At 36.6% G+C, this 14,430-nt stretch overlaps 1 protein-coding gene across 12 annotated transcripts in view; it reads right to left on the reverse strand.

Annotated features, from left to right (window-relative positions):
* Positions 1 to 14,430, reverse strand: part of LRCH3 (leucine rich repeats and calponin homology domain containing 3) — a 115,927-nt gene that overhangs the window by 7,325 nt on the left and 94,172 nt on the right. For 9 of the 12 annotated variants that reach the window (XM_030859176.2, XM_030859158.2, XM_030859162.2 and 6 more), the window contains 5 exons: positions 12,083 to 12,131; positions 11,127 to 11,234; positions 9,486 to 9,604; positions 8,731 to 8,868; positions 2,163 to 2,240 (listed from right to left, as the gene is read on the reverse strand). In XM_030859176.2, coding sequence (XP_030715036.1) covers positions 2,163 to 2,240; positions 8,731 to 8,868; positions 9,486 to 9,604; positions 11,127 to 11,234; positions 12,083 to 12,131 — 492 coding nt within the window. The remainder of the gene's footprint in view (positions 1 to 2,162; positions 2,241 to 8,730; positions 8,869 to 9,485; positions 9,605 to 11,126; positions 11,235 to 12,082; positions 12,132 to 14,430) is intronic. The other 3 variants (XM_060298204.1, XM_060298203.1, XM_060298202.1) reach the window with 1 other exon arrangement.

The following is a 14,430-nucleotide window of genomic DNA, read 5'->3' on the forward strand; positions in this document are numbered from 1 at the left end:
GGGTGGAAGGCAGGAGTGGAGAAGGAAGAGGTGGCCCACGTGGAATGTCCATTTACTCTTTCTGGTAGGGGGAAAGGGAGGGGAAGGAGGATGTGTCAAGAACTCCAGTCTAAAGCCACCCTGGAAAAATACCCAGTCTTTTTTTTTTTAGTACCTAGTCTTTTAAAATTGTATTTTTTCTATCTCCTGCCTTCAAATAAATACTGTTAACCATTGCTTGGCAAATGGTGGAATAAAATGCATGCTTTAAAAGGCGCACTGTTTTTGATTTTGTTGACTGATGGCGGTTATATTCTAAAAGAATTTCAGTGTATAGACTTTAAATCTGAGACAGATGACAGTTCTGTAAAGCCCAGAGTACATGTACAATGACTGTAAGAAGTCCTTTACAGGTTTGACATAGGCTAAGTGTGCCAGCACGTCTTGCCGTGTGGGGCCGTTTTCAGCACTCTTCTCTCTAGGTATGTGGTGCCTCTTTTTAATCACTCATATTTTTCCTCTGGTCCCATTACCTGCACCAACCCATGCCACATTCTCTTGTTCAAAGACACTGTTATGGAACTGGGGCAGGTACTGGGCATGCTTGTGATGGTCAGGTAGGATCATCTCAAGTAGGCATAAGGGAAACACTGAATGTTAGAGTGTACATGTGAATATTAGAACCTGCCTGTTTAATATGAGAAATGTATGCTATTTATCTAGAAACCTTATTAATGCTCTCAATATGTTTAAAAATGGTTAGTTCTAAAAGAGATGATGAGCCTTCAGAAAACAATATGATATAAAGGCAATACATTTGCTTTGAATTTGTCCACAGGAACAAAAAAGATCCTTGCTAACTACCACTAAATGTAAATTTCAGTTATTTTATAACTCAGCTTAAAAAAATGCAAAAGAAAAAAGTAAAAAATAAGTAGTAGAATCACAATCTACTTAATAAAAGGAGAAAAAACACTCATGGGAATTAACACTGGCTAGTGCAGCTGCTCTGTGGAGCTGGGCTCCCTTCCACTTTGTGAAAGAGCTGAAAGGGAAAGGTGTTCATTGGACAAATGATGCTTTGACCTTCTCAACTCATGTTAGCTAAAGAGAGGAATGGTGAACTGGGTAAAATGAGTCATTGTCAGGAAAAGCCCTTGGGACAAGGGCTTAACTTTGAGAGAAATAGTGGACTTGTTGAGTCCAGGGGCCAGTACCGGGTTTCTGACAGCTAATTAAGAAGGTGATAGAAAAGTATCATGTTTTTCTCCTTGAACGCTGGACAAAATATGGTGACAAGAACTGTAATGGTTGTAGTTAATGAAAAAAGTATCAAATGGCACCAGTTTTTATCTCTTTACATTTATCTATATATGTCACTATATATAATATTTTTTAAGAGTGCCACACTTAACATAATTGTTTTTTAAAGGGTAAAAGTTTAACTATTTGTACTATTAAAGGGCAATAAAGCTCTAACTGAGGAATCTGGAGGCAAAAAATCTCAAGAGCGGGACAAGTGACTAGAAATGGCCTCTTGTGTGTTCAGTTCCAAAGAGCTTAGTGGAAATCTGGTAAAGTCTGAATAAAGTCTGCAATTTAGTCAACAGCACTGTCTATGTGTTTATTAGTTTGGATGACATACTATGTTTACATTTATGTTAGATGTTAACAGTCCAGGAACCTAGGTGAAGTGTATACAGTATCTCTCTATGATATTTTTGCAACATTTCTCAAAGCCTAAAATTATTTCAAAATAAACATTTTTTAAAAGTATTAAAGCAAGTGTTAAAAAACTGAAGCCAACTGAAGCATTCTTAGTCCGAGATGCACTTGTTCTGAAGCACAGACTCTACTGTGTATGAAGTTGTACACAAGTCAATCAGCAAGTGGGGATATTTAGGAAAATATCAGAATAACTATTTCTGATTACTTAGCATTAATTACTTACTACAACATATTGAAATTCATGTGTATATGATTTCTTTGCTTGGTCCTTGGAAATAATTAAGGGAAACTGCTCAAAATATAATGACTGACTCTAGTAACACAAAATCATGTTAGTAATTATCAACTTAGCTCAGAACTACCCTGTAAGATTTTAGATACCTGCATTTCTAAAAGATTTTAAGAAAATAATACCCACATTTATTTAGCAACATAAAATATGATAAATTTATTACCTGAGGTACACCAATTTTTCTGCAGGCTTCGAGGAAATTCTCCACATTTCGTCTGCATTTTGCCATTGTTAATTTAGGCTGCAAAGGAGAGAAAACATGGTGTTATTAGCAAAGTTTAAAAAAATTTGCTAACTAAAAACACTCTTGCCAACTGCTTCATAAACTGAATGTTCTAGACCAGAGGGTCAGCAAAACTTTTTCTTAAAGAATCAGATAATAAAGATGTTAGGCCTCACGGCCATATGATCTGTTGCAAGTACTCAAACCTGCTAAGAGCTTGAAAGCAACCACAGACAATATATAAACAAATAAGAGTGACTGTGTTCTAATAACACTTTATTTACAAAAATAGGTACTGGCCTGTGGCCCATAGTTTGCCACCCCCTACTTTAGACATTGGGCTTTGATTTTTGTAAGGCAAGTGCTAAATAGAGAAATTTTAGGAGGATGATTTAATTTTTTTCCACTTTAAAGCAATATACACCAAAGAAAATTTGGAGGAATAACAAGAAAATTAATTACCCACAGCTCAGTCATTCAAATATAATCATAGGTATTAACACTTTGGTTCATTTCCTTTCAGTCTTTTTAAAGAAAACAGTAATAATAATTAAAAAAACAATGGCCTTTGCTCATAAATATGTTGCAGATGCATCATGTCTCTACTCAATGGTTATATTTAAAATTTTTTAAACATCTGAATTTTAAAAGATTGGATTAAAGAACCATTTTCCAAAGGGTGAAAATTTCCCATAGGAAATCTCCCTAGTCACTAACTAGTAAGCTTGCTTTTCTGAAAAGATCTCTGATGACTAGAACATAGTTGTATCACATGACCTAAAGTGATAAAATTTTTTGCCAAGTGGGTTATCATGTAAGAAAGAAATCTGAATCTCATTTCCCAAAGTGATTAACAAACTCAATTGTTCAAATTCATCTGTTGGTTTAAGTATCAGGCATGGAAGCCAAACATTTGCAGGAAATCTGACCTATGGTTTTTACAAAGCAGATGAAAGCCTGTACCATCTCTAGAAAAAAAACGGTTTCACTTGTGAATATCTGGGTTTTCTTCAAAGACGGAATATCATACTGTTGCCAAGAAGACGGGAAACAAGATAACTACATAGTAATGGTTGAACGTACTATAATCTTGGCCTGAGAAACCTAGCAGACACTAGGATTGGCTTTATCATAAAAGTTTTATAAAAGGTGACAACTGAGATGGAAGGAGAGTAATAATAATTTTAAAATTTGAAAGTGAAAAGCTTTCAAAATTAAGTCCAGAAAGAAGATAACAGGTTTCCATGGAGAACACCCCTTCTTGCCTATGCCAAGTTCTTTTATAACTGAGGTAAAAAAGTAAAAAAAAAAACAAAAAAAAACCCAAATGTGAAACATAAATAGAATCAGAATCTTCTTAACAGAAGGAGAAGAACAATCATAGGGGTTCACACTTGCTAATTCACGCTGGAGCTGGGCTCCTTCTCTTAGACTTTTTACATGTGAAAGAGCGGGTGTTCACGGTAGGATTGATGCTGTGGTTTTAACTCCTTGCTAGTTAAGAGGGAGGTAAGGTGAATTGAGGCGTAATAGGAAAGTCACTGTGGTGAAGGCTATTGGGACATGGGCTTAACTTTAAGAGAAACTGGGCAAAGAAAACACAGGACAACTGCTTTTCACTTAGAAGAATTTTTCATTAGCTAGAAACTCCCTCTCCATATACCAGTAGAAATGGAAGCAGAATCAATGCAACTAGCTTCCCTTATTCTGAAGGGACCTTAGCTAAGCAGACCAGGATCTTGATCTGAGTTTGGGAGAGAAGGCTAGGGGCATCGTGTGCACAGGTGGATCATGAATGTGAGACTCTAACAAAAGAAGGGGACCTGGGCATTTTGTTCTATAAAAGAAGGACCCCTACATTTCTGAAACATCTCCCTTAGATGTTAGAAGGACAGAGTGAAATAGGTCTTACTGCATAGGCAGAAAAACAAGTTTCCTTCTGTGCAAAAGAAAGGATAAAAAGATAGAGTTCGTGTTGCTAAGTAAGAAACTGGTCCAAGAGTCACCACCATCTCAGACAAAAAGAAAAGAAAGCTCAGAATAGTGATCCTGGTGTCCAACTCAGCATTATCTCTATGAGGAGTACTAGCACCCTAAATGTGTGTGGGTCAGGGGTTAAGGAGTAGAATAAAAAGATTCCTTTGAGATTTCCCCTACAAAGAGCAGATTTCTGACTGATGAAGGGGAAATGGAGTGGGGAACCATCATCTGTCTCCAGTTATTCCTTCTCTTAGCATTTGTCTAAATCCCAGGGATGTAGGTCAGTGTTTCATAATTGGGATACAACTCCTTCTTCCAGTCTGATGAAAGCTGTGAATCTACTCTTTGGAAGAATACACATGCATACAATTTTAGGGAGTTCAACGAGTGCTGGAAGCCCTAGGAGTGCATGAATCCCAGGCTACACATCCCCGCTCTGTATGTGTCCAATGGAATGGCTAGTTAAAAGGACCCAGGGGTGTAGACTCCCTATCACTCTGGAGTGTAGAAGGACTCATGATTTTGCCTTAAGTCAAATATCAGAGGAACCTGCTATCCCCAAAAGCTTTTCCAGAACTTCGGATGACATAACACATGGTTTTGGATAGCCATGTAGAGCCTGTTTCATTTCTGTAATGTACAGCCCGATCTGAATAAGAAATCTTATGTGGGTTTTTGGGGAAGAAAGTAAATAATTTCAGCAAGAGGAAAGGAACTAGACTGAAAGGAACAAGAAATAAATGATTTTGCTATTTGAAAATTGAAATGATTCAGCATTTTTTCAGGTCATCTTCCTTGGTGATATGGTTCTTTCAATGAGTTGTCACATCACAATATTTGTAATGATTTTTTTATATGATTCAATAGTGCACTTCTAACAATGTGAACTGTACTACTTAAAACCTATGCCTATTGAACAACCAAACAGCAGTTTATCATACATCATAGATCCTCCCCCAATAACAAAGAAAGATGAATTATAACCTAATGGTTACAAGCACAAGTGCCCTTCTGAGTTTCTTTCGAAATACCTGGACTTATGACCTCCCCTTACAATGAGGGACCATTTCTTGAACTGGGGGTGGGGGGGGAAAGCCTGGTTCATACAGTACATCATGAAAGTGTTTTTTAAGTTACACTCAGATCTAATTAGCAGGTTTTCAAAGAATTACAATAAATCACTATGTGTTAATGTAGCCACAAAGAAAGTGCTACGGTTTTTCATTTGTATTTGGCTTTAATTTTATATTCTCATCAGGAAAAATCTCTAAGAAAGTAAGTTACAAAGCTCTCTGTATGGTCAGAAGAACAAAATAAGGGGAGAAATAGTCTAATATGAGGGAGAGCAATTCAGTATGAAGGAAAAATAGATAATAAATATTTATACTGAAATCTAGTACTGTAACAGTATCCCCATTAAAGCAATATTGACTTATTCATAATAATCAGTATCATAATTTAAAAGCGAGGGTTTTTTTTTTTTTTTTGCTTTTAATTAAAATAGTGGATGGTTTTCATCTGGTTGACTCAAAGTCCATTTTTCCACCCCCAAATGTTATAATTTGGGAATTTTTACATACTGAGGTGTTTCTCAACTTTATAGGTCATTTATTAACCCAAAAGATATCCTCTTAAACAATTTTATTTAGTAGGCCTACTTGCTTTTTTTTTTGCGGTACACGGGCCTCTCACTGTTGTGGCCTCTCCCGTTGTGGAGCACAGGCTCCGGATGCGCAGGCTCAGCGGCCATGGCTCACGGGCCCAGCCACTCCGCGGCATGTGGGATCTTCCCGGACCGGGGCACGAACCCGTGTCCCCTGCATCATCAGGCAGACTCTCAACCACTGCACCACCAGGGAAGCCCCAGGCCTACTTGCTTTTAAGTGTCGAGGATACTATTTCAGGAAAGACCTCTTTTATTTATTTTACTTTTTAAGAGGAATTCATGTTCTTGAGAGAATGGACCACTTGTAACTCATCTCTGTACCTTTCATCCTATTCAGAATGCCCACCACTGACTAGCTGCTCAATAAATATGACTAAATGTTGTTGTTGATTTCATTAGCAAGTTTTAAATGCTCTAATTTCATGTTATATCATGTTTCTTTGACAAGAAGGTCCATGTGTTTTATGTCTCTAAGTGGTTTAACATTGATAAAATAGTTCTATTTTTCCTGTATGTAAATATTTTACATTCTTAAATGAAAGGCACTATGTTTGGTTGATGAAGATAAAGAACCTCAGTCACCCTTGGTCTCATATTCCACTTTCTACATGAGCTCCTTGCTACTTCCTAAGTATTTCTCCTGAAAATGAAGAATGATAGATTTGTCTTTTTTATTACTAAAAAAATTTATTTTTCTTAATTCAGTTGACAGAAACTGGGAAGAATGCAAAGTATGAATAAGCCCTTCCCCTTCTGGCATTGCCAAATAGCATGTCAATTCCTGTTCTCTTAATCACCACCTTTAGGAGCAAAACAAAGTCTTTCAAGTCTTTGGGGGCATAGTTGATTTGGTAGTGCTACTGTTCCTCTCTGCCTTTTCTACACAAAGCTGAATGCCTGCTTTCTGAGGTCACTAAATAAAAAATGGCTACCTATTTTCTTTAGAAGCAAATGCATGACTCTGTTTTTGGATATGCTAGAGGGGAAAGGGCCATATCAGCCTCTTGGGACCTTGGTAACAAAGCAGCTTTTATAATTAGAATCAAAGGTCCTTGGGAGGCTTAAATGATTTGCATCTGGGGAGGCAGCAAGATGAATGTCCAGAGTGGCAATCTATAGGTCTAGATACAACTGCAATTTGAGTGAAGGATTTGCATAGGAAGTATGTGCTAAATAACAACAAATGACCAGAAAATAAGATGAGGGCAAAACCTTTGAAAAGGTTAGACACTGCTAAGCATGTTACAGATGCACAATATCCATTCAGACTCATCAAAAGAGCTGTCAGAACATCAGATAATAATCAAATGCAATGTGGAAACCTTGATTACATCCTGTTGTGTGTGCATACGAGCGAGGGGAGAGGAGCAGAGCAGCCATGAAAGATATTCTTGGAACAACAGGGGAAATCTGAATATAACTTGTGGATGCTATTGGCGCCTCACCCAATGTCTCTTTACTTAGCCTGTGCATCCATCCTCATTTCCTACCCCGACTCCCTGCTGGCTGCTAAGGGCTCAGAGCTGTCCCTTCTCAGTTTCAGCCCGATCCCATAGGGAGCCCTGTGAATGAATCACATCACACTCCCACCTTGAGGAACAGGGCTCAGCCACCACATTGTTCCTCCCTGGCTTCAGGCTACGGGTAAGAGCAAGGTGGCCTAGGAAAATTCTCAGAAATATTTAGGGGGTAAGGTGTTATAATATCTCCAACTTTTAAATGGTGCAATTAAAATACACACACACATGAACACGCATAAATATAGACAAAGCAAGATGGCAAGATGCAATGAATGTCAGCTCTAGGTGGAGGCTTTAAGGGTATTCTTTGTGTTATTCTTTCAGTTTTTCTGAAGGTTTGAAATCTTAATAAAAACTTGAAGGTGTGTGCCGCAACTACTGAGCCCACACGCCACAACTAGAAAGAAGCCTGCAATGAAGAGAACCCCTGCCACGATGAAAGAGCTGCCTGCTGCAATAAAGATCTTGCGTGCTGCAACGAAGACCTGATGCAGCCAAATAAATGAATAAAAAAGAATGGAAAAAATATTAAAAAATTTTGAAGGAAGAAAAAGGAGAGTTGTGTCAATCTAAAACTTGCTCTTTCTCTTGTGGGTTGCCATCCTGATACTGATGTCCATATCTAACCAGCAGTCTAAAAAAAACCTGCCAGTCATCTTGAATGCATATTCTGCCTCATTTTCCACCTGAGGTTGGTCCCTCAATCATGTCACTTCTACCCCTGAAATATTCATCATTCTAAACTGCAATTATAATCACATTATTCCTCTCAAATTCTTTCTGTGTTTCCTGATTGTCTACACTAAGATAAACTTCTATCTCCCTGACATGGGACATGAGGCCCTTGTCACATGGCCCTTAGCTTACCTCTCTAGCTACATCCTTTGCCATTTACACCAACACCTTGTGAATGATCTATTCTGAACAACTTAAGAAATCCTTGAATATGCCATGATCTTCCTTAGCTTTTTAGTCTAGAAATACTATGCCCAGAATGCTGTTCTCCCTGTCTGTACTGCTGGCAAATTCCTACTCATACATCAAGAATTAGTTCAAATTTTACCTCCTCTGGGAAGGCTTTCCTGAACTTTCCAGGCACAGTTGAAGTGGCCCCTTTTTCGTATTCCCATAGCACACTTCTTACATACCTCTTTTATAACATCACACACAGCTGTAAGTTATTGTTTACATGCCTACTTTTTCTCTAGTATAAGTGAGACCCGGAAGGCAGGGGCTGGACTCTATTCATATTTGTACCCTTAGCATTCTGCACAGTGCCTGCCTCTGTACTTAACAAATGTCTGATGAAGAGCCAACTTTTTTTTAAGCATTATAAACTTACTACAGCTGGTGAGGGAACGTGAATGCTTGGGACAGATCGAGGCCGCACATGATTGGCCAAATGGCAAAGAACAACACCATCGGTTAGAGCTGCTCCAAGATCACAAGGCAGAGATACTTTTAACCGGTACTCAATATGCTAAAAGAACAGGAAAATGTGAAATATATTAATTCAAGAGTGGCTGACACACAGGACATAATGGAGTCACAATGGAATATTTTTAATTAGAAATCAAGTTAAAAAGCAAATAACTTAAGTACCACAATCTCTATTTTATCTTTCTATCCTAAGTCAATAACTTAAGGAGATCATATATATATATACATATGTATGGCAGCCAGGCGACAGTGCTGCAAAGTTCCACAACAGAATTCATTTACAATTTTCTGACTAAAAAACAAAAACAACTAGATCCAATTTTAAAATAAACACTACGTATGATGTAAGTGTGGTATGTATCAATATATGTATATGTGTACATACATATGAATTATTATTACTCTAACAAGATTTCTTTAAATCATGAGGCAGAAAAAAATTTTAAATGAGTAGGGTCAGGGGTTGAGCTTTATGGAATAACCCATCTCATTTTCCTAGTAAACAAGTGAAAAAATTCATCACACAACGGGCATCACAGCACACAATGGACACTTGTTGATTCTATTAAAAATTATAAGTCAAATGAACAAGTGATGCCAGGATTATGGGCTACACCAGTATCACTGAAAAATGTAATTCAAAGGCAATGTACATACTTTCCGTAGTTGATCTATTAATTCCAGCTCTTCTTCTCTCTGTCTTGAATTCTGTCTTGTTACCGGATCTTTAAAATCAGTGGTAGGTGCAGAAGATGAAAGAAGGGGTGACGCATGACCTAAAAAATATTGGTACGTAAGATAGAAAGTGACTGCCAGTGCTGCAAAAATACTCAGATCCACCTGATCACAGTTTCCTTGAAAGTACAGCACTTTCTACTTCTGGAGTGACCTTTTAAAAAAAGTTTTTATTATGGAAATTTTAAAATATGCACAATAATAGGGAGAATAGTATGAAAAACTACCAAATGTCCATTACCCATTTGGCTCAACTACTTTGTGTGTTTGATTACATCCATTTAAAAACGTTTCTATTGAAAAATATTGCATGCAAAAAATTAGACAAATCATAAGCAAACAGCTGAATAAATTATCATCACAAAGCAGACACAAGCAAGTCAATAAATGCAACATTACCAACACCCAGGAGACCCTCTCATGTTCCCTACCCATCAGTATCAGTACCCAACAGTTATTTCTAGTACCACAGGTTCTAACTATGTACCTCCTGGCTTCTAACACCACAGATTAGTTTTGTCCATTTTTAAACTTTCTACATATAAAACCGTATTATATGTGTGTATGTTTTTATGTTTGGCTTCTTTTGATTAACATTATAAGATTTATCCATGTTGTTATGTATATTAATGTGTTCATTTTCATTGCTTATTTAGTATCCCATTGTACAAATATACACAATTATTTATCCATTCTATTGTTGATGGACATTCAGTTTGGGGCTATTATGAATAATGTTGCTATGAATAATTTGGACATATCTTTTGGTACAGATGTGTACATATTTCAGAAAGCAAAATTACTAGTTATAGGATATACAAGGGTTCACCATTAGCAGATAATGTAAACAGTTTTCCATGCTAATTAACAATCCCACCAGCAGTGCATCTCTGGTTTGAGTTTAAATCTCACTGTGAGTGTATCTATCAGTTATGTTAAAAATAGTTATTTTCGGAGTGAAATGTCTGTTTCCACTTCTAGGTAACTTCTTTGGGGGTCAGGCAGAAATTTGCCACATTAACTAAAAACCATGAGACTAAATAGTTTGGTTTTTTTAAAATTACTGATTCATTTCTTTAACAACACAGAAAACAGCTTTTACCAACAGAAAAATCTGAAAAAGAGCACACTACAGAGAGAAGGGACATTCCCTGAAGCCCTGAAAGAGTAATTTTTTTGTTCAAACACTATAACCTGCTTTTAGGTGGTACTGAGAAACTTTCTGACCAAAATGATTTCAAACAAGATTAAGATTCTCTTCCTTTAATATCAGTGAGATCACAGACAAACGCAGAGTTTAAAACTTTTGCCTTGGTGACATCTCAGGGTAGAAGTTTATTTATTTATTTGTTTGTTTGTCTGGCCTCACCGCGTGGCTTGCGGGATCTTAGTTCCCTGACTCAGGGTTGAACCAGGGCCCTGGCAGTGACCGCGCAGGGTCCTAACCACTGGCCTGCCAGGGAATTCCCAGGGTAGAAGTTTAAAAGCATGTAATGTATAATGTCATTGTATAACCACCATCCCCCAACTCCCCCCAATGCCCCTTTTAGCACTGCCACCTACCTTTATTTGTTTCTGCCCTGACAGCTCCTCTGAAAAGGAAACTTTCAGGGCGCTGGGCCTGGTTTCTCTGAATAGCAGCAGGAAAAGAATATGCAGGGGAATGATGAACTGAATCAGCATGGAAAAGCAAAATAAGATTAAAGAAGATGGAAAAAATTAAATATAATAACAGACACATGACAAAAGTTCAATAAATGGCAAATGAAGAAAAAAGTTAAATATTGCAATGATATAAAATGATAATTTTGTTTATTAATAGAAAATCTGGTATAGGAAAGTAACCTCCAGGACTTCCCTCATGAGCTAAAGGTTAAGACTCCACGCTCCCAATGCAGGGGGCCCAGGTTCGATCCCTGGTCAGGGAACTACATCCCGCATGCCACAACTAAAATATCCTGCATACCGCAACTAAAAATCCCACATGCCGCAACTCAGACCTGGAGCAGCCAAATAAATAAATACTTAAAAAAAAGAAGAAAAGAAAAGTAACCCTGAAAGTGGGAGGGCTGCTTGTATGTATTTTTATTTTTTGGGGGGCTGGGCTGCACAGCTTGTGGGATCTCAGTTTCCCAACAAGGGACTGAACCTAGGCCATGGGAGTAAAAGCCTGGAATCCTAACCACTACACTACCAGGGAAATCCCTGTTTGTATGTATTTTTAATTGTCATGTTACTTTTGGTATTCAATAAAGGCAAAATGAATGTTAATATATTAAATATAGTCTCTTGCAAACATACAGCCCTGCTAGCTCTTGCTCATTTTTTCATATCAAATGGCTGAGTGGTTGAACGACTAGTTGAATTAAAAAGTGAAAAATGTGCAGAGTTCCCAATTTTGTGCCTGATTTCTCATTTCAGAAAAGGAAGCCACAGCCATCTAAGGAGCAATTTATCAGGAAAATCCTGGTAAAGAATTATAATTGGGAAGTGGTTAATTGCACTTTTGTGTCTATTACCTGTTTCTGTTGTAGGTGAACTTGATATAGCATTAGATCTGTGATCATTCTGTGGAGAAACATAGATACATCAATAATTATTATTCAAGAAGAGGTACTTTCCACATTTATGGAAAGTACCTCTTTCCACATTTGGGATTATATCAATAAAAGAAAAAAAACATGCAACTCTCCTCCAAAATTAAGTCTAGAAATGAGAATTTGTATAATAATTCTGAATATTTTTTAAGGCCAAAGTTTTTTTTAAATTAATTTTTATTGGAGTACAGTTGCTTTACAATGTCGTGTTAGTTTCTACTGTACAGCAAAGTAAATCAACTATATGTATACATATATCCCCTCTTTTTTGGATTTCCTTCTCATTTAGGTCACCACAAAGCATTGAGTAGAGTTCCCTGTGCTATACAGTAGGTTCTCATTAGTTATCTATTTTATACATAGTATCAATAGTGTATATATGTCAATCCCAATCTCCCAATTCATCCCACCACCCCCCCAAGGCCAAACTTTATTTAGTTCTAGAGAATATAAGATCTATGTAATGCATTCTCTAAAGATAGTCCTATTATATAACAGGTCTTTCCTATGACTGTGAAAAATGAAATCATCCTAAGGCAGAAAATTTTATTGGGGAATGTATAGAAGAGAATAAAATTTTATTTTATAATAGTATTTTTCTGACATACTTTCTAAAGTATTCCTACCCCCCTCCTTGAGTAATGTTTTAAGAAAGAGTGATGAAGGTTTCTTCATTTCAGTTAGGAAATGAGGTATTTAAAGATGATAGTTGTATTTCGAGACTAGTATTTGAATCCAAGATGTTTTTAATTTATTGACCGAAGGAACTGTAAAGAAGGAGGAAGAACTAGCTCAACTGGTATAGAGTGTACCTAAAAAAAGGGAACAGAGTTAAGCTAATTTAAGAGGAAGCGTTGGTTAGCTGGGTTAAAAATATTGAAGACTTGGCAGAGGAGTAGAATCAAGAAAAGCTAGAATAACAACAGGTTTTCAGGCCTTGATAGCTAGTTATATTCAATAACCATTGAGTTGTACTCAATAATTTATGATAACTGAGACACATTTTTGAACAGAATGACTTTAAAACACACACACAAATACACACACACATACACACTCCCATGTTTTTTTCTCCCTTTTGGTTTTCAATATTTTCAGAAATCTTTTATCTGAAGTTGGAGTTGGGTCAGGTGAGATTAATGATGACAGGAAATTTTAACTGCTATAAATAAGTAAATAAACAGAAGCCATGCTGTTGAGAAAATTCTTGGACTGATCTGAAAGACAATTCTGTGGTAATGTTTCCTTGGTTTGATACTCTTAGACCGAGAATTAAGACTTAAAAAGTAAGCTGCGCTCCTGAGTGAAGCAATGTATTACATCTTCATTAGTGAAAAAGACAACATGTTCATCAAGTTTAAAGATGCCAATAAACTAAGTTTAGGATGCTGAGAAGAAATGAAAATTTAAATAACAAACTTAATTTAAAATAAGAACAACAGGCACTAGTAAAAGGAATAAATGGGCCAATGAGGCAAAAGCTGGATATCTTTTTAAGGAAACAAAATACTATCCTTATTTTCAAGGAAGATGAGGTAGAAGGAGAAAGCTAGGACCAATGGTACAAACAGAAAAACATAAAAAGTAGAGATTATTCCAGATACAGAGGAAAAAAATTTTAAATTTAAAAAGGCCTATTACAGTGAGATAGACTAGAAACTTTAACATATTTAGGAATAAACAATAAAGTTATTAGACAACTCTATTAGATTAGAAGGAAGAGCTGAAACACATTCTACTGAATGGCAGCAAATGTTCTCTACCTCCAGAAATACCAAAAGATAACATACAGTTGGGTGTAATGAAAAACAAAGCCAGAAAAGAGGGGACTTACAAAATGGTGATTTTAAAAATATATTTTTATTCAAACTATAAATCTAACTGCTTACATTCTAGGATACTGAAATAATTAGTTCAAATCACGCTGAGGCCATTGACTGGTATATCTGAGAACTTTTGGAGAACTGGAGAGCAAAAAATGGAAACTGATACAAAGTCAACTTTTAGTGCCTAGTTAAGCAACAAAAGAAATAAAATCATGCCTAAATATAGTATATACCTGCTGCAGAGTAACTGAGATACCAAAAAATAAAGAATAAATATTTTTAAACTAATCATTTGACAGTGCAGCAGGTCTGACAGGAAGAATGTTAGACATTACACAACTTCTGGCACATTCAGATTTGGCCTTACTCAACTAAAATTCTAGGGGAGGATAAGCCCCAATGCCCTAAGGTATCCATTGAGTGTAACGAATTAACTTTTCTCCT

Source organism: Globicephala melas, chromosome 4 (assembly GCF_963455315.2).
Source record: "Globicephala melas chromosome 4, mGloMel1.2, whole genome shotgun sequence".
NCBI lineage: Eukaryota > Metazoa > Chordata > Mammalia > Artiodactyla > Delphinidae > Globicephala > Globicephala melas.